This window comes from Odocoileus virginianus, chromosome 31 (assembly GCF_023699985.2).
Source record: "Odocoileus virginianus isolate 20LAN1187 ecotype Illinois chromosome 31, Ovbor_1.2, whole genome shotgun sequence".
In the NCBI taxonomy this organism is placed as follows: Eukaryota; Metazoa; Chordata; class Mammalia; order Artiodactyla; family Cervidae; genus Odocoileus; species Odocoileus virginianus.
In genome coordinates this window covers 26,423,136-26,446,972 of record NC_069704.1, presented here as the reverse complement: position 1 = coordinate 26,446,972, position 23,837 = coordinate 26,423,136, and the positions used below count along the sequence as shown (strand labels likewise).

Here is a 23,837-nt window from a genome sequence, read left to right as displayed (position 1 = left end):
ACAGTGCCTGTAGCTGGCTGGACCACGCTGGCTTCATAAAGCTAAACTAGTGGGGACAGCAAGCAGCACGCATGTCACTGTAGAGGACCTGGTCTTAGGTGACAAGATGGGCACACGGACTTTCATATATCAGCAAGCGCAGCGAGTCTCAGATAACTTCCCGCTATGCCTTCTGTAAGCTACCCACCACAGTCCCCATCAGGCTCAAGCCAGCATCAGTGACCGTGAGAACACAAGTTTTCCATAGCTTAAAAATGATTTTTTAAAGTAATTTTTATTATACAAATAAACACATTCACTTAAAAATGTAAAATGTCACTTACATGGTTAAAATCACTCTACTTGGAACTGGTCTCGCTCTCTCTCGTGCACTTACTCCGTCTCTATCTTTCTTTCCCGTGCCCACACTCTCCATTTCTCATGTGCACATACATGGTCTGTTTCTGTCTCTCTCTCTCTCTCTCTCTAAGTAACAGTGACGACTAGCCACCTCATCAGAGATCAGAGCCACTTGTTTAACTGGTTTTTCACAATCAAACCTCACCATTTGTAAGTCTTCCTGGGTCAAAATAAGTTCTGCTCAGCTCTCGGGAAAAATTATTTTATTGCAAAGCCAACAAGAGTCCTCTTGTCCTTTATTTGTTTAAAGTGAAAACTGAAAGTTTAAATCCACAGTGAAAGGTGTCCTGTAGAACTAGCTTGGTGTTCATGGATGGCGAATCCTAATGTTTAGGTAGCTTTTGGAATCTGGAGGCGGTAAAACAAAAACGCCACTTCAAACAGGTTTTTGCTCTCCATTCTTGCCTGGCACGACCATACATGTGCCCAGTCCTCCCAGATGTGTCTTGGTGAGACCAGCCGGTGGGCTGTGGTGGTCCTGTCTGTGCCACCTTGTACAGGCAGCTCCTTCCATCCAGGCTGGGTTTGACAGGCCGGTCTAGGCTTACCTTGGGTGAGGCTGGCCTCTTGGGAGGCTGTCTTGAGGCTCCAGAGCCTTTGGGTCCTCCTCTCATGGCCTCCCTGTGGGGCAGAGGCCTTGTCAGCCCCATTTTGAAGCCACTTTAGACTCGAGCCTGTGAAGTGAGGGATTAGATTTGGACCTAAGTCTTCCTAATTCAGGCTCTTTGCTGTGGCGAATGGAGGTGGTCAGGGCCCTCTCCCACTATAAAACACAGCTGGTAATTATGTCCTCCACATGACTGCAGCTTTTCCTAACGTGGACGTTCGATCTTCTACCTTTGAAGAGCTGAAAGCGCCCACTTTCAGGGCCAGGGCAGGTGCCAGGTGAGGTCCCCATCTGTAAGCTGGTGGAGGTGGCCATCCTGCCTACAGAGGATGGTGAGTTGCCCACCTGGGATCCATGGTAGTCTATGGTGAGCAACAACAGGTGTCAGGCAGTATGGGGTATGGGCTCCCAGAGCCGTTTCCGGGTGGTGCAGTTATAGCCTCTGTATAGGTGATTGTTTAAAATGATGCACATTTATTATGTTTGTGATCTTGAAATGCAATCAAGTCTTGTTTTACGGAAGAAAATACATGGACAATCTGTCCCACATTTGCATTCCCTGGGACTCGTGTGACGTGCTGTGGGGGTGATGTTTGGAGGTGCCTGCTTTGAGCCGTGCTTTTTTCCTCCCTCCCCAGCGGACAGCACGTTCGACAGTGGCCAGGGCTCCACGGTGTATTCAGACTCGCAGAGTAGCCAGCAGAGTGTTGTGCTGGGGTCGCTGGCAGACGGAGCGCCACCCCCCTCCCAGTGTGTGTGCAGCCCCCCTGTGAGCGTGAGTGATGGGCCTGTCCTGCCACATAGCCTGCCCTCGCTGGGGGCCTACCAGCAGCCTGCCACGGTGAGTCAGCCCGCCCCTCCTGACCAATCTTCCTGTCCACAGGGCCGAGAGTCTGTGGTGGTCCATTCAGTCTGTGCTAGCCTGTTGTCAGTTCGGAACAATGCAAAAGTGGGCTTGCAGGAGGTCCGTCCTTGCTGGTAACTGCAGGGCTGTAGGCTGGAGCAGCCTGTGATGTGCCCTGAAAGACCTGCTAGATGAGAAAATCCTGAAAGCAGAGCCCAGTGACACCCGTACGTACAAAGCTGTGATAAAGCTGCGATAAAGCTGGTGAGGTCCTGCCCTATGTGCTGGGCCTGAAAAGTAACTTCTGACTGTTGCAAAGGTGATGGAAAAGCATCATTTGTAGCCCTGAAATCTTTGATTTTGTCTCAGTGTCCAGCTTCACTGAGAGAGTGCTAAGTATCTCCCAGTATTTCTCCTCTGCTTCATACAGCCATTAAAAGTTAGAGGTATGGAAACAACCAAATCATAGGAAATGTTTTCAGTGATGTTTCAGAAGTGGGATTGAAAGGGCCTCATGCTTCTGCCTGTGGAAAAATCTATAAGATATGGAAAGCCTAAGGCTGCTAGATGAGATGGAAATTGCTAGATGAGGGAGTCACATTTCATTTATTGTTTTATTTTGATTTTTTTCTAATGCCGAAGAAAGCAGAACAATTGCTTGTCTCCCATTCCCCAGTCAGTCCAGAGAAGTCACCCTTGAGCTGGGCTGCGGAGAGGGGTCCACAGGGAGATTTAGATGCTCCTCAGGCCCAGAAGCGGTCAAGGCTGTGCCTCTGCCGGAGGAGCCTCTCCTGCCTGGTCCTCGGTTACCGCGGTGCCCACACCTGCTCTCACTTCCTCCCTTTCGCGTGTCCTTTCGATCATGTGCTCTCACACTGTGGCCGCCTTTTGGGGCTCCCTGAGTCCCAGGTACCAGCCTTTCCAGCCACCTCTGTCTCTCTTCCCTCCCCTCCTGTCTGCTCAGGCTCAGAAAAGTCCCCTTGGAAAGACAGCTGAAGCATTTGGCTCTGCTCACTGGAGCCCAGGATTCATTTGCAATTTGCATTTTGCAGTTTGACTTGTTTCGCACAATTAAGTGAAATACGATTTTACAGCAGGAAGAGTTCACTGCTCAGAGCAGCGGTTCTTGGCTTTAGGTCGCCCTTGCCGGGGCTGAGCCAGACCCGTCCACAGGCCCTCATCCCCTCTAGGGTAGGTCACACAGTGTGTTCTCTACCCAGGCCCCTGCAGTGCTGCGCGTGTCCTAGGTTTGGCTCATAGGCCAGGATGCCCGAGCATAGGGAAGTCTGGGGCCAGGCCGGGAAGCACCTGACATTGGCTGGGGTGCTCTCTCCCATCTCTAGCCAATTTATGCAGAAACACCTTGGACAGAAGGGGTCCCCAGGGTGCACCGAGGGTTCCTGGGGAGTGTTGCCATGGTAATGTGCCCCTAGGACCCAGGGAAGGAAGGGCACAGCCGGTGGAGTCAGGAATACAAGCTGCTCCTCCTCTGAGGCTTCCGGGCTGCCTGAGCGCCTGACTCCCACTGGGCCAGGGACTGCGGCTCTGGGAACATGTGCGCAGGTGACTCATTCTGCCCTGTGGCTTCAAGTAAATGCAAAGGAGAGATTCCATCCTACCCCACGCTGCTTTTCATACAGCATTTACTGTGAAAGATGAAGTGAGTGATAATGGTTTTGGAAATGATGGTCACCTGTTTCACTTAGAAAACCTCAAGTGAGAAAGCTTCTGATGTCAGTGTGTTCTCAGCTTCAGAAGTCATCTCTGTTTTTTTTCCATGGTCTCACCTGCTCGCACCCCCAGTATTTTGAAGTAAATCCTAGACAGAAAGATGTTTTGCCCCCAAGATATTTCTGTCTATATCTCTGCAGGATCAAGACTCTGAAAACAAAACCCAGTACCATTATTGTGCCTAAAAGGGAACAAGTTAGCAGCATCAGGCATCCAGTGCTCATATTTCTGACTCTTTCCCATTCTGTGCCTGTGCTTTGCCTAGTGTTGAAGGCTTACATCTGTGGCCTCGTTTCTCTCCTGATGGCGAGTCATGGGAGACTCGCAGCTCTGCAGAGCACCCTTCTCTCCGGCCCTGTCCTGTTTTTTATCCCCACGTTTCCCTATTCTGTTTGTGAATATATCTGCATGTACACCTTTTATTCAGCTCTATAAATGAGAGATGTGTGCATTTTAATCTTTCCCTCAATGCCATCACAAGTATTTTCCAAGGTCCCACAGATCTCTTGGTTGCATGATACTCTGTGGAATTGAAGTTCTAGCACATTCCCTGGTTGGGAGGTGTCGAGGCCATCACATCTTGCTTCTGCTGAATCCTGTTCCTAGGAAAGTGTCCCTGGCAGGATGGCAGACATAGGGAATGAGAGGTGGGTCCCTGAAGATGGTGAGTGTATGCCTGATGGCAGTCCTTATGGCAGCTTCTGAGTGTGGCTATGTGCTCTCTGCAGCCTGGCCTGTCGGTGGGCTCTGTCCCACCCCCCGCCCGCCCTCCGCTCCCACAGCAGCCTTTCCCGGAGCCGGCCATGAGCTTCACCCCTGTGCTGCCGCCGCCCAGTACCCCTGTGCCGACCGGCCCAGGCCAGCCAACAGCACCCGCCCACCAGGTGAGTGCTGGCTCCCTCCTTCTGGGTGCCATGGGTGTCTGGGTCTCCCCCGGCCCTGCCCATCCATCTCGGCTGGCCTGAGCCCAGGGCCTGTGAACCTCCTGGCAGGTCCAGGCCCGCTGTGCTCCTTCTCTGCAGTTCCCCAGGGCCTGGGGTGTAGACGGAAGTGGGGATGGGTCTCTTGTGTCTGGGGAGTTCAGGGTTACACGGCATTTGGAAGGCCCCCATTGCACAGAACGGTCCTCTCAGATCTGTGTGTCCTGGGCTCCAGGCTGGGTGTGTGTGTCACTGTGGGTATGTGTGCACGTGTGTTGTGTCTAAGTATATGTCTCAGGAGGACACTGGTCTAAGAGAAGCCCCTCTCTCTTTCCAGCCTTCTCTCCTGGCCCAGCCGGTACCCTTGCCGCAGGTCCTGGCCCCACAGCCCGTGGTCCCTCTGCAGCCAGCGCCCTCCCACCTGCCTCCGTACCTGGCTCCAACCTCCCAGGTGGTGGCCCCTGCTCAGCTGAAGCCCCTCCAGATGCCTCCGGCGCCCCTGCAGCCACTTGCTCAGATCCCCCCACAGGTACCTCTCTGTCCCCTGCCCTCCAGCCTGGCCTGCTCCCCCAGCCTGACTGGCCAGTCCTTGTCCTCCGGGCACGTGGGTGCCTCAAGAGAGAAACAGTCCCTGGTGACAGGATGGCTGGGCTGGTGTGTTCTGCCTTTGACTTCTGCCCCAGATGCATCCAAGATTGGGAAAGGTTTAGTCCAGTGTTAGGCCAGCAGAACCAGGATGGAGCTGTGAGCACAAAGCTTTGGTCACTGTTCTCCATGGAACTACCCGAGACTGTGCGGACCATGGATTCTTGAGGGTGCAGTAGACAGCTGAGCAGCTTGCCAGCTGCAGAGATTGGCCGGTCTTTGGGGGAGCATCACATGACCAGTATCATGTGATAGCACGTGGTTGATACTTGGGTGCTCTTGCTCAGGCTAATGTTTTTGGTGGTCATGCATGTTTCTAGTGAATCTTTCACTAGACAGGACAGCTTTCATTTCATGGGTCCCATTGTTGTGTGTTGGCAGGGCTAGGATAGGAAGTGCTTCTTTGTAGCGAGGATGTGAGTATTCCTACGGTTTATAGGTACCCCTCAGAAGGTTCTTTCACTATTGCCTGTCACCTGCCTTGTCCTTATCACACCTACATTGGAGTCACTTTTAGCATCTACTTATTCCAACACCTTGTTCCCAGTGGTCGTGGCATTTAGTAGCTTTTCAAATACACAGAGGTGAATTTGCACATTTTCTGTCTTATAATTGCACAAAGGTACTTGTTCTGTGATGCTCATGTGTCTATAACCAGAAAGGCTTTATTTTAGAGCTGTCAGAGAATCTACTGAAATGTTTCAAGTGCTAAATCCATGAGATGTCTCCAGGATAGAAGACCAGACACAGAAGGTTCTGGAGCTCTGCTGTTGCGACATGCCGCTCTCTCCCAGGCTGCATGGCACAGGGACATTCAGCCAGCAAGGAGAGGCTGGAAGATTTGCTTTTTTTTCAGATAACTTGTCGAAGAATTTGGTCTCACTGTGAATTTACACAGATTGGAGGGAATCAGCCAAAGTAATTTCAGATATTTGGAGTCAGTCTGGTAGCTCGGACAGTCCTGGTACTTCTGAATGAGAACATGCCAAAGCTGGATATCTGATGGTCACTTTTATTACCCCCAGTATCCTTGCAGTAACCAAGGAGAGTGGTCCAGCCTGAGACTTTCTGAGGTGGTGCTGACTGGAGGCTATCTTGAAGGTCGTGTCTATATCCCACACCCTTCTAAGGCCTCCTGCCTTTCCTTCTGTTTGAGTGCCGTATATACTTGGTCTCGTTTAAATTGGGTTTATGCTTTGGTTCCCTTCCGCAGCAGCTACATGAAAAGTGTCTTGGGGGCAGAAGCCGGGGGTGATGGGGACCCTCTCACCCATTGCAGTGTGCTGCCGGCAGGGCCCAGTCCTGATGTGCTTGTTCTCTTGCAGATGCCTCCACTTCCTGTTGTCCCCCCCATCGCTCCACTGGCCACAGTCGACAGCCTCCCCACAGCCCTTCCTGACCTGCCAGCCACCAGCGGGCCCACCGTGCCTCCCCCCTCTCAGTATTTCTCTCCAGCTGTCATCTTGCCAAGCCTCCCACTCAGTGCCACCACCGCTCCCTTGCCTGCGTCTCCAGCTCTGCCCCTGCAGACAGTCAAGCTGCCCCACCCCGCTGGGGCACCGCTGGCCGTGCCGTGCCGGACCATCGTGCCAAATGTGGCGGCCACTGCCACCGCCATCCCTCTGCTGGCGGTGGCCCCGCAGGGCGTGGCCGCCCTCTCCATTCACCCCACTGTGGCCCAACTCCCAGCACAGCCCGTGTACCCAGCGGCCTTTCCGCAGATGGTGCCCAGCGACGTCCCACCTTCTCCCCTCCATGCAGCGCAGACTGTGCGGGCTGCCGCTCCCCAGCCGGCACCCCCCGTGCTGCCACAGCCCCACCAGCCAAGTGTTGCCCGCCTTCCGGAGCAGGCTGCTCCGACTGCCAGTGCTGGGAGCCAGGTAACCCACCTGCTGGCCAGGGCCCACGCTTCAGGCGTTGGGAGACCCCTTAGCACATGAGGGGCTCACAGATCTCTGCTCCTTCTCAGGACCTTCACCCAGGTGGCAGAGTGGGAATGGTTAAGCAGGCAGTGCTGTCTCATGACTGCAGCGTCTCATCCAGTGTGGGGAGTGTCTAATGCTTCCTCTCACTTCCCAGCATGTGTTAGGAGCCTTGGGGACTGGGGTGACTAAAAGCTTTGCTCTTGGTTCCTTCCCAGGTGTTGGAGGAGCTGTCTGGGGCGGGGTGGGGGGGGGGTGGGCAGAGGGTCCCTGGCCATACTGGGCATTGTGGCGTCTGCCTTCACGTGGATAGAGTTGGCAGTCTTGGTGCAGCCGCATCAGCCCCTCCGTGGGTGCTGGAGAGGCTCACACTGCCTACCTTGTTACCTGCCAAAGGGTAGTAGGTGGACAACCCCCATCTCTGCAGTCAGCAAACGAGGAAAATGGGGTTCTGTTGGGGTCTGTTGGTGATGACCTGGGCAGTGTTGGGTGTACATGGGCTACTGGTTCTAAAGTAGTCATGGCAGACAAGGATGATGTCTCAGAGTCAGGTGAGGGCCATGGGCAGCTTGTTGGGCTGCCGGTGAAGGGACATGCCCCTTGCTGGCTGGGAGGACCTCCCTGTGGCTCCCACACCTGCACATGCCATGCGCGTTTTGTAGCTCTAAGCCTGTTAGCCAGCCTCCTGTGAGGGCAGGTTTTGTTTCAAAACCAGTGTGAGGAGGCCACTGTCAGTCCAGTGCCCTGACTGAGCGACCACCTCCCTGATCTCTTACTTAGAGTAACACTGACTCAGGCCTCAGGGTCATTTGGGGGATGCCAAGGGCTGAGCGGAGGCCTGGGGTGTGTGGTATCATTGCTGGGCCTGTGTCTTGCACCCTGTGCTGGCCTGGCACACTGCTGACACTGGGTCGTCTGCTTAGCCAGTGGCTGGAGAAGGTATGGGTGCTTAGAGGTCACTGCCCAGGCCTGGTGGCCTCCCTGCTGTCTTGCTGACAGAGAGTCTGGGGTTTACTGATGAGCTAGGCTGGCCACCCAGAGGCTTTCCTGTGCCAAGGGAAGAGACTCCCCTGGAGGCTGGGGCATCTGTCCAGGAGAGAAAGTTCCACGGCTAGGCTGTGGCTTGCACATCTCACCCCACATGCCATGTGTCTGATCAGTCTCATACTTGTAGGCCCTGTAGCAGGTCGTTCCCATTCCCAACCTCAGCCCCAAACTGGGGCCCTTTCAGGCCATGCGTGGCTCTTCTTCAACCTGTCTTAGCCTCTCCCCTGAGAGCCTTTGAAGAAGGAACAGGAGGGAATCTGGCCCAGTTCCTAAGTCACCCCATGGAAGGCTGAGGTCTGCAGCCCCTCTTGCTCATGGCTGGGATTGGAACACAGGCTTTGACCTGACAGGAGGCTGGGGTGGAGTAGCTTGGTGATCTGGCCCTGCAGACTGGTGGCAGGGAGCCCAGAGAGGTGCTAAGTGTGTGCCGTACTTCCAGCTTCTCAGCCTGACGCAGCATGGATGAAGTGTGCTTTTAGGTTTGACTTGATGCACACGGGGACATGAGAGTGTCTTGTTCTTGGTTTTGCTAAATCTGCATACACGCATGCTGTGATTTGTCTGTGGGGTGTAGGTGGGTGGGGAAGTTCGTCCTCACCACCTGCTCACCCCCTTGGATGATGGAAGCACCTGCTTTGGTCCAGGACCCTTTGGGGGAGGCGATGGCCCACACCCCAATCGCATCCCTGTCCCCTGTGTCCTCAGATCCTGCTTGGCCACCCACCTACATATGCTGTGGACGTCAGCACCCAGGTCGCCACAGTGCCCACGCCTGCCGCCGTTCTTTCCCCACCTCTGCCGGAAGTGCTGCTGCCTCCTGCCCCCGAGCTCCTGCCTCAGCTCCCCGGCTCTCTGGCCCCAGTGATGGCAGCTCCTCAGAGCGTGCCTGTCCAGACCACCGCGCTCCTGCCGCCTGCTAACCTGCCGCTGCCCAGTGGGCCTGGGATTCCTGGTCCCTGTCCGACTGTTCAGCTGACGGTGGAGCCAGCTCCGGAGGTGTGTGGCCCTCCCCTCGAGGCTCAGCCCCCAGTCCGTCACCCTGATTCCTGACCCCAGCATCACTGCAGCCCTCCTGTGCCATGACCTTGTGGCTCAGCCCTAGAAGTCGGGAATAACCTCGGGAAGGTGGAAGTGTATATCCGGGGACAGCCACAGGTGCTGTTCTTCTCCTTCTGCTGTCCCTGGATGGATGTCACATTTTCCTTAATCACACATCCAGCTGGAGACCCTGATTTTTACACATGGATTCAGAGTGCTTTTCTTGGAGGCGATGGGAAGAACCGGTGATAATTCTTCCTGGGCCATGTGCTCCCTCGTAGGGATGATCAAAGTGGGTTAGCATGTTTGGAAAGGAGATGGCCCCAGCTTTTAGGAATCTGCTTGGCTCTAAGTGTTAAACATAAAATCCCTCACTCCTGCCAGCCTGCGCGTGATTTGCTCCCTGCAATCAGAAGGGAGTGGGTGGCGGGCTGGGTGGTAATGGTGGGGAGACGGCAGACTGAGCGCGGCTGTGTCGCGGGGGAATGAATGTGACCTGGCCTCCTTTCTGTGGTTTTATTTCAGGAGCAAGCCTCACAGGACAAGCAGCCCAGCCTCCCTCAGAGCTGTGAGAGGTAATGGCACACTTTGCCCTCGTATGTCAGAGCTTCTAACAACGTCGCCCATTTCCAAGCCTGACCTGGGGGAGCCTCGGGGAGCTTCTCTGGGGGGTTTGTCAGTACTTGTTGTTCTTTGGTAGTCAGATACTCCCAGTTGTATTCTGGGTCCTGGTGCTGGTTTGCAGTGCTGAGGGCAGGAAGAGGCTATGAATGGAGAGTCACGAGATCCGGGGACTGTGGAAGGCCGGAAGAGCAGGGAAGAGTCCGGTCCTCATCTCAGGTCTCCCAGCACCTTGGGCGTGGACAGTGTTGCATTTAGGGAGGGAGCTGGTTACAGGAAGTGATCTTGTGTCCCACCCTCCTGGTAATGCCAGCACCAAGCGCAGTGCTCTGCAAACTCCTCAGATGCCACAGTAGCTCTCCACCTTGTTGGCGTTTAACAGATGGGGGAACCAAGGCACGAGGGGTGGGTTGTGTCTTAATCCTGACCTATACTGTGAGCTGATTAAGTGTGATCTGCAGGTCAGGAGCTGAGAAGACTTAGGTCTTGGGTCAGAAAGGTCATATGCTCCCTATGACCCCAGCACTGTCCAGGACAGATATTACAGGGTGAGGGGAGGCCGTGGGCTCAGGGTCCCTCTGTTGTGCATGGCCAGCTTTAGACCCTTTGGGTTTTCCACCTAGTACACCCAGACAGTAAAGCTTCTGTTGGTTTTCTGGGAAGCCAAGTTTCCCACGGGAGGCAGGCTGGGTTCCCCTGAGTGCTGTAACAGTCTTGGTTTTCATGTAGCTTTGGAGGCTCTGACGTCCCTTCTGGAAGAGAGATGAGTGACAGCTGTGAAGGTGCGTTTGGTGGGGGAAAGCTGGAAGGCAAGGCCGCCCGGAAACATCACCGCAGGTCCACGCGTGTGCGCTCCCGCCAGGAGAGGGCCAGCCGGCCCCGACTGACCATCCTGAATGTGAGTATCCAGGCAGAGCAGGCCGGCGAGACGGGGCAGGCTGGGCGCAGTGTCCTCCCTGGTCTCACTGCCCGAGTGTCCCTTAGGTGTGCAACACGGGCGACAAGATGGTGGAGTGCCAGCTGGAGACACACAACCACAAGATGGTGACGTTCAAGTTTGACCTGGATGGGGATGCACCTGATGAGATCGCCACCTACATGGTGAGGCTAGGTGTCGTGCCTGGGCGCATGAGCCCACAGCCCTGCCCCTGGGACTGTGAGGCTGTCTCCTTGTGTCATGGGGCACATGCATGCCAGCCCCATGGAGGGGAGTACTGGTTGCTAGCCTTGCTTGTCCTCCCCCCTCTGCCAGTGGCTGCCTCTTGGAGATAGCACTGGCCCATCACCTGGAGGCCTGCTGTGGCTTCTTGCTGAACTGTGTAGCCCTGATGTTGGTAACTAAGTTCGGTGGCCGTGTCTCCCCTTTTGGCTTTAGTCCCAGCGTAGAAACCAAATAAATCCATCCGTGAAGACGCTATGTGGCCAGTGGCCTGAGGCACAGCCCCAGCAGCAGGGCTGATGTGTTGTTGCAGGTAGAGCACGACTTCATCCTGCAGGCCGAGCGGGAGACATTCATTGAGCAGATGAAGGATGTCATGGACAAGGCAGAGGACATGCTCAGTGAGGACACGGATGTGGACCGTGCCTCTGACCCTGGGGTGAGCCCACCACACCTCAGCACCTGTGGCCTGGGTGCTGGGGAGGTAAGTCCCCGTTATGAGGTCCTGGGAGGGTCTGGACCTACTTATACCCCAGCTCCAGGCTCTGTGAGTGCAGCGCTGTGATGCGGCCTGCTAGAGGAACCTATATGCCATGCAGTGTCGGGTGAGGTGGCCGGGAGGGTAGGCGCTTTCTGTCCAGTTAGAAATGTCTGAGCTCTTGAGGCCCCTCAGATGATTTGAGACAGTGTTGTGCTCTGAAGAAGGTTCTTGTTCCATGCAGTCAGCTGAGTTCTGATCCTTTGCCTCCTTCAGGAGAATCGCCAATCCCAAGCAAACGCCCCAGTGTACCAGCAAAATGGTATGTCTCCCTCACGGCTGTCCCTGCCAGTCAGACATGCATTTGGAGGAGTCATGTCTGCCATTGTCCTTTCTCTGCTTCCAGTAGGCATTTGATAAGGGCCCCCCACTGAGCATATTGCAAGGGGTTTTGGCCATCACACTGGGGGGTTGCTGGAGCATGTGGTGAGCAGGTCCCCATCTGGGGACAGACCAGCCATGTCCGGTCTGGGTGGGGACTGAGTGTGGTGTGGACTCACTGCCCTGCTGGTCCCCCAGCCAGCATTACCACTTCACTGATGTACTTCAGGTGACCTTGGAAAGAAGCCCGTGCTGGGGGGACGTGTGAGAGCTTCTAATGCCAGTGAGGGGCCCCTGAGCAGGCTGCACATCCTCCCCACTGGTGTGAGATGAGTTCCTCAAATCCCCCTTAGACAGGTCTGATATTGGCGGGGAGGGGGTCACCCACTCACTCTCACCGGCTGTTTTTGTCCTGCCTCTTAGTCCTGCACACTGGGAAGAGGTGGTTTATCATCTGTCCGGTGGCCGAGCACCCGGCAATAGAGGCCCCTGAGTCTTCACCCCCACTTCCTCTGAGCTCCCTGCAGCCAGACACCAGCCAAGGTATGAGCAGCCAGAACTCCCAGCCCTTCCTACTTGATAATTCCGTCTGTCTCCTGTGTATTGCTCCACATCATCTCATGGTCCTCAGTCTGACTTCACTTGTGCTCATGTTTTGCCAGCATGTGCTGTGTGCCAACCAAAGTGCAAGAGCCCCACCCTGCACTGTTGCCCCAAAGCCCAGAGCGGTCTGTGGGGCTGTGTCCTTGTCTGTATCCCTGTCCCAGTTGTCCACCAAATAAGTGAAGTCAAGGTGGCTTGGGCCTATCAGTTAGCTTCACAGTGCAGGCGAGGCACATGGGTTGCATAGGTATATGCTAAAAAGTCTCGGCCCTTGCCCTTTCCTACCAGTATTTTTGCAGGAAAAATTCTCAAGGAAAATCAGAAAACATTTTGATATAAACAAGAATGAAAAAAAACATTAAATTGTGTGAGATGCAGCTGAAACAGTAATTAAAGGGAAATTTGTAGCACTAAATGTTTAGAGGAAGAAAGAGATCTCAAATCAATGACCCAAGTTTTCACCTTGAGAAGTTAGGAAAAACTAGAAAGTCCAAAGCAAACAGAAGGAAAGAAAGAAAGGTAAGAGCAGAAATTAATGATATTTGAGACAAAAACAGTAGAAAAAACAATGAAACCAAAAACTAGTTCTTTGGAAAAAAATAAAAATGTTTGGTCTCTTGTAAGACTGACAAAGAACAAGACAAAATACTGCTGTCAGGGAAAAAGGGAGACATCACTATAGACCCTGCATAAAGAGATGCTGATCATGGAATCATAGTCATGGACTATTTTGAACAAACCTACACACATTTATTTGACAACTTAGCTGAAACAGACTAACTCTATGAAAGCCACAAACTACTAAAACTCATCCAAGATGGAATAGATAACCTGAATACTCCTATACCTATTAACAAGATTGAATTTGCATCAAAAATATCTCCCAGATAGTTTCACTGTTGAATTCTATGAAACATTTTAAGGAAATAATACCAATTCTACAGAAATTCATCCAGAAAATTGAAGAGAAAGGAACACTTTTCAAGTTGTTTTGTGAAGCCAGCATTGCCCTTATATCAAAACTATATAAAGGCAGTACCACAAAAAAAAAAAAGAGAGAGTGACAGACTCTCTTGTCTATTTTATCTGCTCTCCTAATCTTTCAAGGATATAGAAGGGAAAAAAAAAAAAACTCAGTAAAATATTAAAAAGTCAAATCTTGCAATATAAAAAGAAGAATATGCCGTAACAAAGCAGAGTATATCCTAGGAAGGCAATATTCAAGAATCAACTAATTCACCATATTAATGTCAAAGGGACTCTCATTTCCTTACAAAGGGAAAAGTACACGATCATATCAGTTGATACAGAAAAAGTATTTGACAAAATACAACACCCATTCATGATAAAAATGCTCAGCAAGCTAGGGATAAAGGGAAAATCCTCAACTCGATAAAGGGCATCTACCGAAAACTGACAGCTAACATCATGTTTAGTGATGAAAAGCGAAATGTGTTTTCCCTAAGATGGAGATCAAGGCATAATGTTTCATCTCTCTTTCTATTCAATGTCCCACTAGAAATATTAGAATCCAGATAAACAAGAAACAGAAATAAAAAGCATGTGGATTGAGGACTTCACTGGTAGTCCAGTGGTTGGAAATCCATGTGCCAGTGCAGGGGACACGGGTTCAATCCCTGTTCTGGGAAGATTCCACATGCCACTAGGCTTCTAGGCCCATGCACCACAACTGCTGAAACCCAGGTGGCCTAGAGCCCATGCTCTGCAGCAAGAGAAACCACTGCAATGAGAAGCCCATGCCCTGCAAAAACAGAGTAGCCTCCACTTGCGTAACTAGAGAAAACCCGTGTGCAGCAATAAATCTGGCTATGCTGGCATCGCCAAAAAAAATGTTTAAAGTCGTGAGGAGTGAAAAGGAAGAAATAAAACTGTCTCTACAGCTAGTATGATTTTATGTGGAAAAAAATCACAGTCATTCTAAACAGAAACAACTCTGAGAACCAATGAGAGAGTTTAGCAAGATCATAAGATATGTAGTCAACAACAAAAATAACTGTGTTTCTGTATGCTGACAGTGAACAATTGAAAATAATATTTTGAAAGAATACTATTTACAGTAGCTAAAAAAAGATACATAGTCCTAAATTTAACAAAACATATACAGAATCTGTATAGTGAAAACTGTAAAGTAATGATGCAATGGATTAGAGATGATCTCAATAAATGGAGAAGCATACTGTTTTTATGAATTAGAAGATTCAGCAGTAAAAATGTTGATTTTTTTAAAGAATTTTTAAAGAATTCAGCAGTTCTTCCCAAAGTGTTATATAGATCTAATAGAATGCCAATAAAAATTCAAATGGTAAATTTTGTAGATACAGACAGGCTGACTCTAAAATTTATATGGAAGTACAAAGGTATAGCTAAAGCAGTTTTGAAAAAGGCAGATGAAGTTGGAAGCATCATACTACTCAATATTAAGACATTATAATGTTACAGTAACCTAGAAAGTATAGTATCGACAAAAGAATTGATGCATATATGAATGAAAAAGAATATAAAGCCCAGAAATATATGCATAGAAATATAGTCATTTGATTTTTTTGACAAGGATGCAAAAGCAGTTCTATGTAGAAAGGATAGTCTTTTCAACAAATGGGGTTAAACTAGTTGCTCATCCACGTGCACTAATTGAACTTTGACCTATGCCTGACATCTTTATGCAAAAATTAACTCAAAATACATTGTATATCCAAACATAAAATATAAAACTGTATTATAATTTTTGGAGAAGAACTTTTGTGACCTGTGCCAAGGGAGTCTTTAGATCTAACACCAAAAGCATAACCCATAAAAGAAGAATGGATAAATCAGACATCATCAAAGTAAATTCTTTTGTGCTATGAAAACTGCTGTTAAGAGAATGAAAAGACGATCTACAGACTGGGAGAAAATAATTGCAAGTTACATATTCAGCTTAGTATTTGTTCCCAAAATATATAAAGTACTCTCAAAACTCCTAAGAAAACAGCTCAACTGAAAAATGGACAATGGACTGGAGCAGACACTTCCTAAAGAGAATATGAGGATGACAGTTAAGCACATTAAAAAAAAATTAATCTCATTGACTACCAGGGAAATGCAAATAAAAGCCATAGTGAAGGGTCATCACACACTTGTGAGAATGGCTAAGCTAACAATACTTAAGTTTTGTGTGGATATGGACCAGCTGGATCTCTCATGTTAGTGGGAATGCAAAATGGTACAGCTATTCTGGAGAATATTTAGTTGGATATTTTAAAAATCAAAGATATACTCAGTATCTGACACAAAAGTTTCACTACTCAGGGAGAAATAAAAACTCATGTTTACTAAACACTTATATATAAATGGTTATAGCAGTTCATTTGCATAATTGCCCAAACTGGAAACAACCCAAATATGTTGCAGTGGGTGATTGGAAAAACAGACTATGGTGCTTTGAGAAAGTTGACATATGCAACAGCATGAGTGAACCCCAAAGGCATACTGAGTGAAGGAAATCTGTCTCAAAAAGCTGCATACTGGATAATCCTATTTTTAATGACATTCTCAAAAAACTATAGATACCAGATCAGTGTTTCCAAGGAGTTAGAGATAGGGGGAGAATGTGAGTATAAAGGGGTAATAACACAAGGAAGTTTTTTAGGGGTGATTGAATTGCTATGCATTACAGTAGTAATTATATGGATATATGTATGCTGAAGTTCTCAGAATTCTGCAGCTAAAGAAGTCCATTTTACTGTATGATAATTTAAATAGTGAAAAAAAAATTTACATATGTTGAAAGAAAGTATGTAACCTGGCAGATAATGAGGCAAGATAACATGAAAGAAAAGCAGCAACAAGAACAGACAATAAAAGAGATCCTCAGACTTTTACTTTAGGTCACGATGGATAATAGGCATTGGATTTATTTTCCCTTAAAACAACTGAAAAAGCACACAAAATATATGAAACTATGTTTTTTAAAGACTTTGAACATAAAAGAGTGAATGACATTGTTTCCTGCAAGACTGAAAAAACTCTATGATCATTTCAGCTGACTGCACTGAGAAAGTTTTCACAATCCCAGAGCAGGGAGGGAGGGACCCAGGTAAAGCTCAGCAGATTTCCCATAATGAGGAGACTGACCTGAGAGTCTTGGGAAGTCCAGAGGCAAGAGTTCGTGAGCAGAGTTTTGGAGAGGAGAGAGCACAAAGAGAAAAGTCTCTGGATTGACAGAGGATTCCCTTTGATTATTTTGCAGAGTACTGTGTGTGAGGAAACTAACCAATGCTGGGAAATGAACCTCTCCAAAGGATTACAGGGACTATATATAAAGGGACTGCTATAACTTGGAGAAGGAAATGGCAACCCACTCCAGTAGTCTTGCCTGGAGAATCCCATGGACAGAGGAGCCTGGTAGGCTACAGTCCACGGGATCGCAAAGAGTCGGACACGACTGAGCGACTTCACTTTCACTTTTTCTTTCTACTATAACTCATAGTATGGGAGTGTCTGTTCCTCCCAGTTAGCTGGAAGGACTTACGATTCAAGGGCCATTGGGTAGAGGACTGACAAGGGCCTTGCTTCCCTCACGGAGAATAATTAGCCCTAAATTAAAATTCGTTCTTGTCCTGCTGAACAAATCTCAAGAGCAAGATATCAAAAGATCAAGCCAGAGTAGCTTAACCTCATCCCATAGCACAGAATGTTATTAGGAACACAAACTCTTACAGCACCCAAGAAGGCAAGTTTTACATTGTCTGATATCCAGCTGAAATTATCAAGTGGGACAATATGAGAAAAATTCCTCATTCTAATGAACCCATAGCTGACAAAGCTGTTAGAATTAGCAGACAACCACACTAATACGGTTAATTATAGCTGTATTCCATATGTCAAAAAAAACTATAGGAAAGAGATATAATTTATCATATTGATAAAGTAGTAAACAGTCCATAAGATTATCTAAATAAATGCAGAAAAGGAATTTCACAAAATTCAACAACTACAAGTATCCTCTGCAAACTCTCCATGAACAATATAGAGCTAAATCTGATAAGATATTTGTAAGACTGTTCAGTAAGAACTACAAAACAATGTGGATGGAAGCTAAAGACCTAAAGAAGTACCCTATTCTCAAGTCAGAAGACACAATGTTATTACAGTTTTAATTCTCTCTCACTTGATCAATAGATTTTATGCAGCTGCCACCAGAATCCCAGAAGTTTTTTTTTAACAGTTGAAAAGCTGTGAAAATGAAAAGCCATTGGAATTTGGAAGTAAGAGAAATAGATTGCAATGCTCACACTAGCTGATTTCAAGAATTATTATAAAATCATAGTGATCAAGACAGTGCGGTGCTGGTGGTAGTGTTATTTGGTCACTTGAGTCACGTCCAGTTCTTTGCAACCACATGGACGGTAGCACATCAGGCTTCTCTGTCCTTCACTGTCTCTCAGAGTTTGCACAAATTCATGTCCATCGAGTTGGTGATGCTGTCTCACCATCTTATCCTCTGCCACCCCCTTGTCCTTTTTCCTTAAATCTTTCCCAGCATCAGGGTCTTTTCTGTTGAGTCAACTCTTTGCATCAGGTGGCCAAAGTACTGGAGCTTCAGCATAGCCCTTCCAATGAATATTCAGGTTGATTTCCTTTAGGATTGACTGGTTTGATCTCCTTGCTGTCCAAGGGATTTTCAAGAGTCTTCTCCAGCACCACAATTCAAAAGCATCCGTTCTTTGGTTCTCAGTCTTCTTTATGGTCCAACTCTCACATCCATACATGACTACTAGAAAAAAACCATAGCTTGGACTTACATGGACCTTTGTCAGCAAAATGATATCTCTACTTTTTAATATGCTGTCTAGGTTTTTCATAGCTTTCCTTCCAAGGAGAAAGCATCTTTTAATTTCATGACTGCAGTCACTGTTGGCAGTGATTTTGGACCCCAAGAAAATTAAGTTGCCATGAAGTGATGGGACCAGATGCCATGGTCTTAGTTTTTTGAATGTTGAGTTTCAAGCCAGCTTTTTTGCTCTCCTCTTTCACCCTCATCAAGAGGCTCTTTAGTTCCTCTTTGCCTTCTTCCATTAGAGTGGTACCATCTGCTTATCTGAGATTGTTGGTATTTCTCCTGGCAGTGTTGATTCCAGCTTATGATTCATCCAGCCAGGCATTTCACATGATGTACATGTGAAATGATGTACATGCGCATGATGTACTCTGCATACAAGTTAAATAAGCAGGGTGACAATATACAGCCTTGTTGTACTCCTTTCCTAATTTTGAACCAGTCATGTTAGTTCTGTGTTCGGTTCTAACTGTTGTTTCTTGACCTCCATACAAGTTTCTCAGGAGACAGGTTAGGTGGTCTGGTATTCGCATTTCTTTTAAGAATTTTCTACAGTTTGTTCCATTCCACACAGTCAGAGGCTTTAACATAGTCAGTGAAGCAGAAATAGATATTATTTTTCTGGAACTTCCTTGCTTTCTCTATGATCCAATGAATGTTGGCAACTTGATCTCTGGTTTCTCTGCCTTTTTTTAAACCCAGCTTATACATCTGAAACTTCTGGGTTTACATACTGCTAAAGCCTAGCTTGAAGGATTTTGAGCATAACCTTGCTATCATGTGAAATGAATGCAATTGTACAGCAGTTTGAGCATTCTTTGGCATTGCCCTTCTTAGGGATTGAGATGAAAACTGACCTTTTCCAGTCCTGTGGTTACTGCTGAGTTTTCCAAACTTGCTGATATACTGAGTGCAGCACTTTAACTGCATCATCTTTTAAGATTTTAGATATCTCCACCAGCTTTGTTTGTAGCGATGCTTCTGAAGGCCCACTTAACTTCACACTCCAGAATGTCAGCTCTAGGTGAGTGACCACATCATTGTGGTTATCTGGTTCTTTAAGAGCTTTTTCTTATAGTTCTTCTGTGTATTCTTGCCACCTCTTCTTTATCTCTTGTGCTTCTGTTAGGTCCTTAACTTTTCTGTCCTTTTATTGTGCCCATCCTTACATGAAATATTCCCTTGATATCTCCAATTTTCTTGAAGAGATCTCTGGTCTTCCGCCATTCTATTGTTTTCCTCTATTTCTTTGCATTGTTCATTTATGAACAGGAGAGTTCTTATATCTCCTTTTTATTCTCTGAAACTCTGCATTCAGTTGGGTATATCTTTCCCTTTCTCCTTTGCCTTTTGCTTCTCTTCTTTCTTCAGCTATTTGTAAGCCTCCATAGACAACCACTTAATCTTCTTATTCTTTGGGCTGGTTTGGGTCACTGCCTCATTTACAGTGTTACTAACTTCCATCCATAGTTATTCAGGCACTCTGTCTACCAGATCTAATCCCTTGAATCTACTCATCACCTCCAGAGTATAATCATAAGGGATTTGATTTAGGTCATACCTGAATGGCCTAAATGGTTTTCCCTACTTTCTACAATTTAAGCCTGAATTTTACAATAAGGAGCTAATGATCTGAGCCATAGTCAGCTCCAGGTCTTGTTTTTGCTGACTGTATAGAGCTTCTCCATCTTTGGCTGCAAAGAATATAATCAGCCTGATTTCAATATTGACCACCTGGTGATGTCTATGTAAAGAGTCTTGTGTTGGTGGAAGAGGGTGTTTGCTATGACCAATGCATTCTCTTGGCAAAACTCTGTTAGCCTTTGCCCTGCTTTATTTTGTACTCCACCACCAAACTTGCCTGTTACTCTCAGTATCTCTTGACTTCCTACTTTTGCATTCCAGTCCTCTATGATGAAAAGGATATCTTTTTTTTGGTGTTAGTTCTAAAAGGTCTTGTGGGTCTTCATAGAACTTTTCAGTAGTAGATACAATAGTCATCTAAATTAAATTTGCCTGTTCTCATCCATTTTAGTTCACTGGTTCCTAGGATGTCAATGTTCACTCTTGCCATCTCCTGCCTGACCACATCCAGTTTACTGTAATTCATGGACCTAACATTCCAGGTTCCTTTGCAATATTGTTCTCTGCAGCATCAGACTTTGCTTTCACTACCAGATGTGTCCACAACTGGGCATCGTTTCTGCTTTGGCCCAGGCACTTCATTCTTTCTGGAGCTATTAATAATTGCCCTTTACTCTTCCCCAGTAGCATATTGGACACCTTCCAACCTGGGGGTTGCTCATCTTCTGGTGTCATATCTTTTTGCCTTTTCCTACTGTCCGTGTGGTTCTTCATGCAAGAGACCACTCCAGGTTACTAGAGTGGGTTGCCATTTCCTTTTCTTAGATGGCTGTATACAACATGGCTCATAGCTTCCTTGAGTTACTCAAGCCCCTTCTCCATGACAAGACTGTAAACCATGAAGGGGTGGTATTGGAGTAATTACAGGTAAACAGAATAAAGAGAATTCAGAAATAGACACAAACACAGAGAGACACTTAATTTTTTTATAAACATATAAAGGACATTCAATGAAGAGAGAACAGGTTTTTCCAGTCTTGTAATAACTGATCATTCATAAAAATATTCATAAAAATGAATATTAATCCATACTTAACACCATATACAAAAACCAACCCAAAATGGAATGTAACCCTAAATGTAAAACTAAAAATTGTGAAACTCATGGTAGGAAACACAGGAGAACGTTTGTGTGACTTTGGGTTAGGAAATACTGGTATCCTCAAGGTGCTAAGGAAAGTAAACATAAACCTTGAATCTCTACCTGGTGGTTAGCATGCTACATAAATAAAGGTGAGATTAAAAAAAGAGGATTTAATACCTGCATATTGCAAATATAAGAGGGGATATTTTTAGGCTAAACCACAGTGATGCCAGATGGAAGGTCAGAAATACAGGAAGGAATAAAAGTAATGGGATTATAAAACATGGACAAGTCAAAAGGAATGTTAACTGTTTAAAAACATAATATCTTCCGAGATTTGAAATATATTTGTTGTGCTAAAATATGTGAAAGTAAGGGCAGGGGAAGGGAATTGTGCTCAAAGAGCTCCTGCATTCTTGCCTTGTTAGAGAAGGGAGCCAAAATCAAGAATGTATATTGTAGTCTATAGAATACTCTTTTGAGAATTGTAAAGTAGTAGATAACTTTCATACTCATGGGGGAGGGGTAGAGTAGGGAAGAATTTTTTAAAAACAAAAGGCAAGGAAGAAGAGAAAAAGCAGCATTGAACATGATGAAAATATAGGAAATCATTTGGAAGATGGTAGTCTTAACCCTAGTAGATGAGTAATTAAATATCAATGAAATAAATATCAAATGTTGTCAAATGTGAAAAAAAGAGAACAAACTAACAACAAACTAAGACATAAGACTACAAATGGTGATGAGTAAAGAAATGAAAAAAGAGCATGTTAATACCTAAAGAAGGCTAGAGGAGATTGTTTTTATTTTTTTTTTGTGGAGTGGGCAGAGCCATGGGTCATGTAGGATCTTACTTCCCTATGTGCTTGCATGCTAAGTTGCTTTACTCATGTCTGACTCTCTGTGATCCTGTGGGCTATAGCCTGTCAGGCTCCTCTGTCCATGGGGATTCTCCAGGCAAGAGTACTGGAGTGGGTTGCCATGCCCTCCTCCAGGGGATTGTCCTGACCCAGGGATTGGAGCATTGTCTTCTGCAGCTCCTGAACTGCAGAAGGATTCTTTACCCCTGAGCCACCAGGGAAGCCGCTTAATTCCCTGACCAAGGATCAAACCTGTGCCCCTTGCAGTGGAAGTGCAGAGTCTTAATCACTGGACTGCCAGCCAAGTCCCATAGAGTAGATCTTTTATATCAGACAAATAGACAAAAAAGTAATGATGAAAGATTTAGTTCTCCTGGAAGATCAAATAACTCTACATTTGCATGTCTTCAATAACACAACCTCAAAATATATAAAGCAAAAATTAATAGAAATAAATGAAAAAAATCATCATGAGAGTTTTAACTTTTAGAATGAGAAGACAAAAATCAATTCAGAATATAAAGGATTTCAACAGTAGAATTAGCAGTTTTGTTTTTGTTTTTTGAATTAGCAGTTTTGTTTTATATGTAGGACACCCAATAGCTGAAGAATGCAAATTTTTTCAAGTACACAAAGAATATTTTAAAATTAGCCATATATAGGACACAAAGCTAATTTCAAATTTAAAAGGATTGAAATCATTCAGTGCATGTTCTTTAACTACAATTGGCAGTAAGCTAGAATTTGAAAACAAGAAGATACCTAAAGTTTCACAATTTGACAGTTAGGAAATGCATTTATCTCATGAAGCAACAAAAAAATTATAATGTAAGTTGTGAAAATATTCTGAATAATAATGATATGAAAATCATGCAAATGAAACATTAATCATCACAATGTGTGGGATGCAGCTAAATCTATACCTTGCAGAAATTTTGCAGTCTCAAATGCACATTTTAGAAAGGAGAAAAGATTAGAAACAATCAAAATATATCCACTGTAAAAAGAGAAGAGAAAGTTTGAATGCAGTTAAAAGGAAGAAATAAAAAACATGAATTAATGAAATACAAAATAAATATACAATAGAGTATCATTTCAGTTCATTCGCTCAGTCATGTCCAACTCTTTGTCACCCCATGAACTGCAGCACTGCAGGCCTCCCTGTCCATCACCAACTCCCCGAGCCTACCCAAACCCTCGTCCATTGAGTCAGTGATTCCATCCAGCCCTCTCATCCTCTGTCGTCCCCTTCTCCTCCTGCCCTCAATCTTTCCCAGCATCAGGGTCTTTTAAAATGAGTCAACTCTTTGCATGAGGTGGCCAAAGTGTTGGAGTTTCAGCTTCAACATCAGTCCTTCCAATGAACACCCTGGACTGATCTCCTTTAGGATGGACTGGTTGGATCTCCTTGCAGTCCAAGGGACTCTCAAGAGGCTTCTCCAACACCAGAGTTCAAAAGCATCAATTTTTCGGCACTCAGCTTTCTTTATAGTCCAACTCTCACATCCATACATGACCACTAGAAAAACCATAGCCTTGACTAGACGAACCTTTGTTGAGAAAGTAGTGTCTCTGCTTTTTAATATGCTGTCTAGGTTGGTCATAACTTTCCTTCCAAGCAGTAAGCATCTTTTGATTTCATGGCTGCAATCACCTTCTGCAGTGATTTTGGAGCCCAGAAAAATAAAGTTAGCCACTGTTTCCACTGTTTCCCCATCTTATTTGCTATGAAGTGATGGGACCGGATGCCATGATCTTAGTTTTCTGAATGTTGAGTTTTAAGCCAACTTTTTCACTCTCCTCTTTCACTTTCATCAAGAGGCTCTTTAGTTCTTCACTTTCTGCCATAAGGGTGATGTCATCTGCATATCTGAGGTTATTGATATTTCTCCCGACAATCTTGATTCCAGCTTGTGCTTCCTCCAGCCCAACGTTCCTCATGATGTACTCTGCATATAAGTTAAATAAGCAGGGTGACAATATACAGGCTTGACATACTCCTTTTCCTATTTGGA

General features: G+C 46.7%; 1 protein-coding gene across 9 annotated transcripts in view; it reads left to right on the top strand.

The window, feature by feature from the left end:
- Positions 1–23,837, top strand: part of WNK2 (WNK lysine deficient protein kinase 2) — a 142,768-nt gene that overhangs the window by 61,620 nt on the left and 57,311 nt on the right. For 8 of the 9 annotated variants that reach the window (XM_070459444.1, XM_070459443.1, XM_070459446.1 and 5 more), the window contains exons 9-19: positions 1,645–1,847; positions 4,310–4,465; positions 4,839–5,030; positions 6,472–7,026; positions 8,821–9,111; positions 9,679–9,728; positions 10,504–10,672; positions 10,759–10,875; positions 11,247–11,417; positions 11,688–11,733; positions 12,216–12,335. In XM_070459444.1, the coding sequence (XP_070315545.1) occupies positions 1,645–1,847; positions 4,310–4,465; positions 4,839–5,030; positions 6,472–7,026; positions 8,821–9,111; positions 9,679–9,728; positions 10,504–10,672; positions 10,759–10,875; positions 11,247–11,417; positions 11,688–11,733; positions 12,216–12,335 (2,070 nt within the window). The remainder of the gene's footprint in view (positions 1–1,644; positions 1,848–4,309; positions 4,466–4,838; positions 5,031–6,471; positions 7,027–8,820; positions 9,112–9,678; positions 9,729–10,503; positions 10,673–10,758; positions 10,876–11,246; positions 11,418–11,687; positions 11,734–12,215; positions 12,336–23,837) is intronic. The other variant, XM_070459440.1, reaches the window with a different exon arrangement.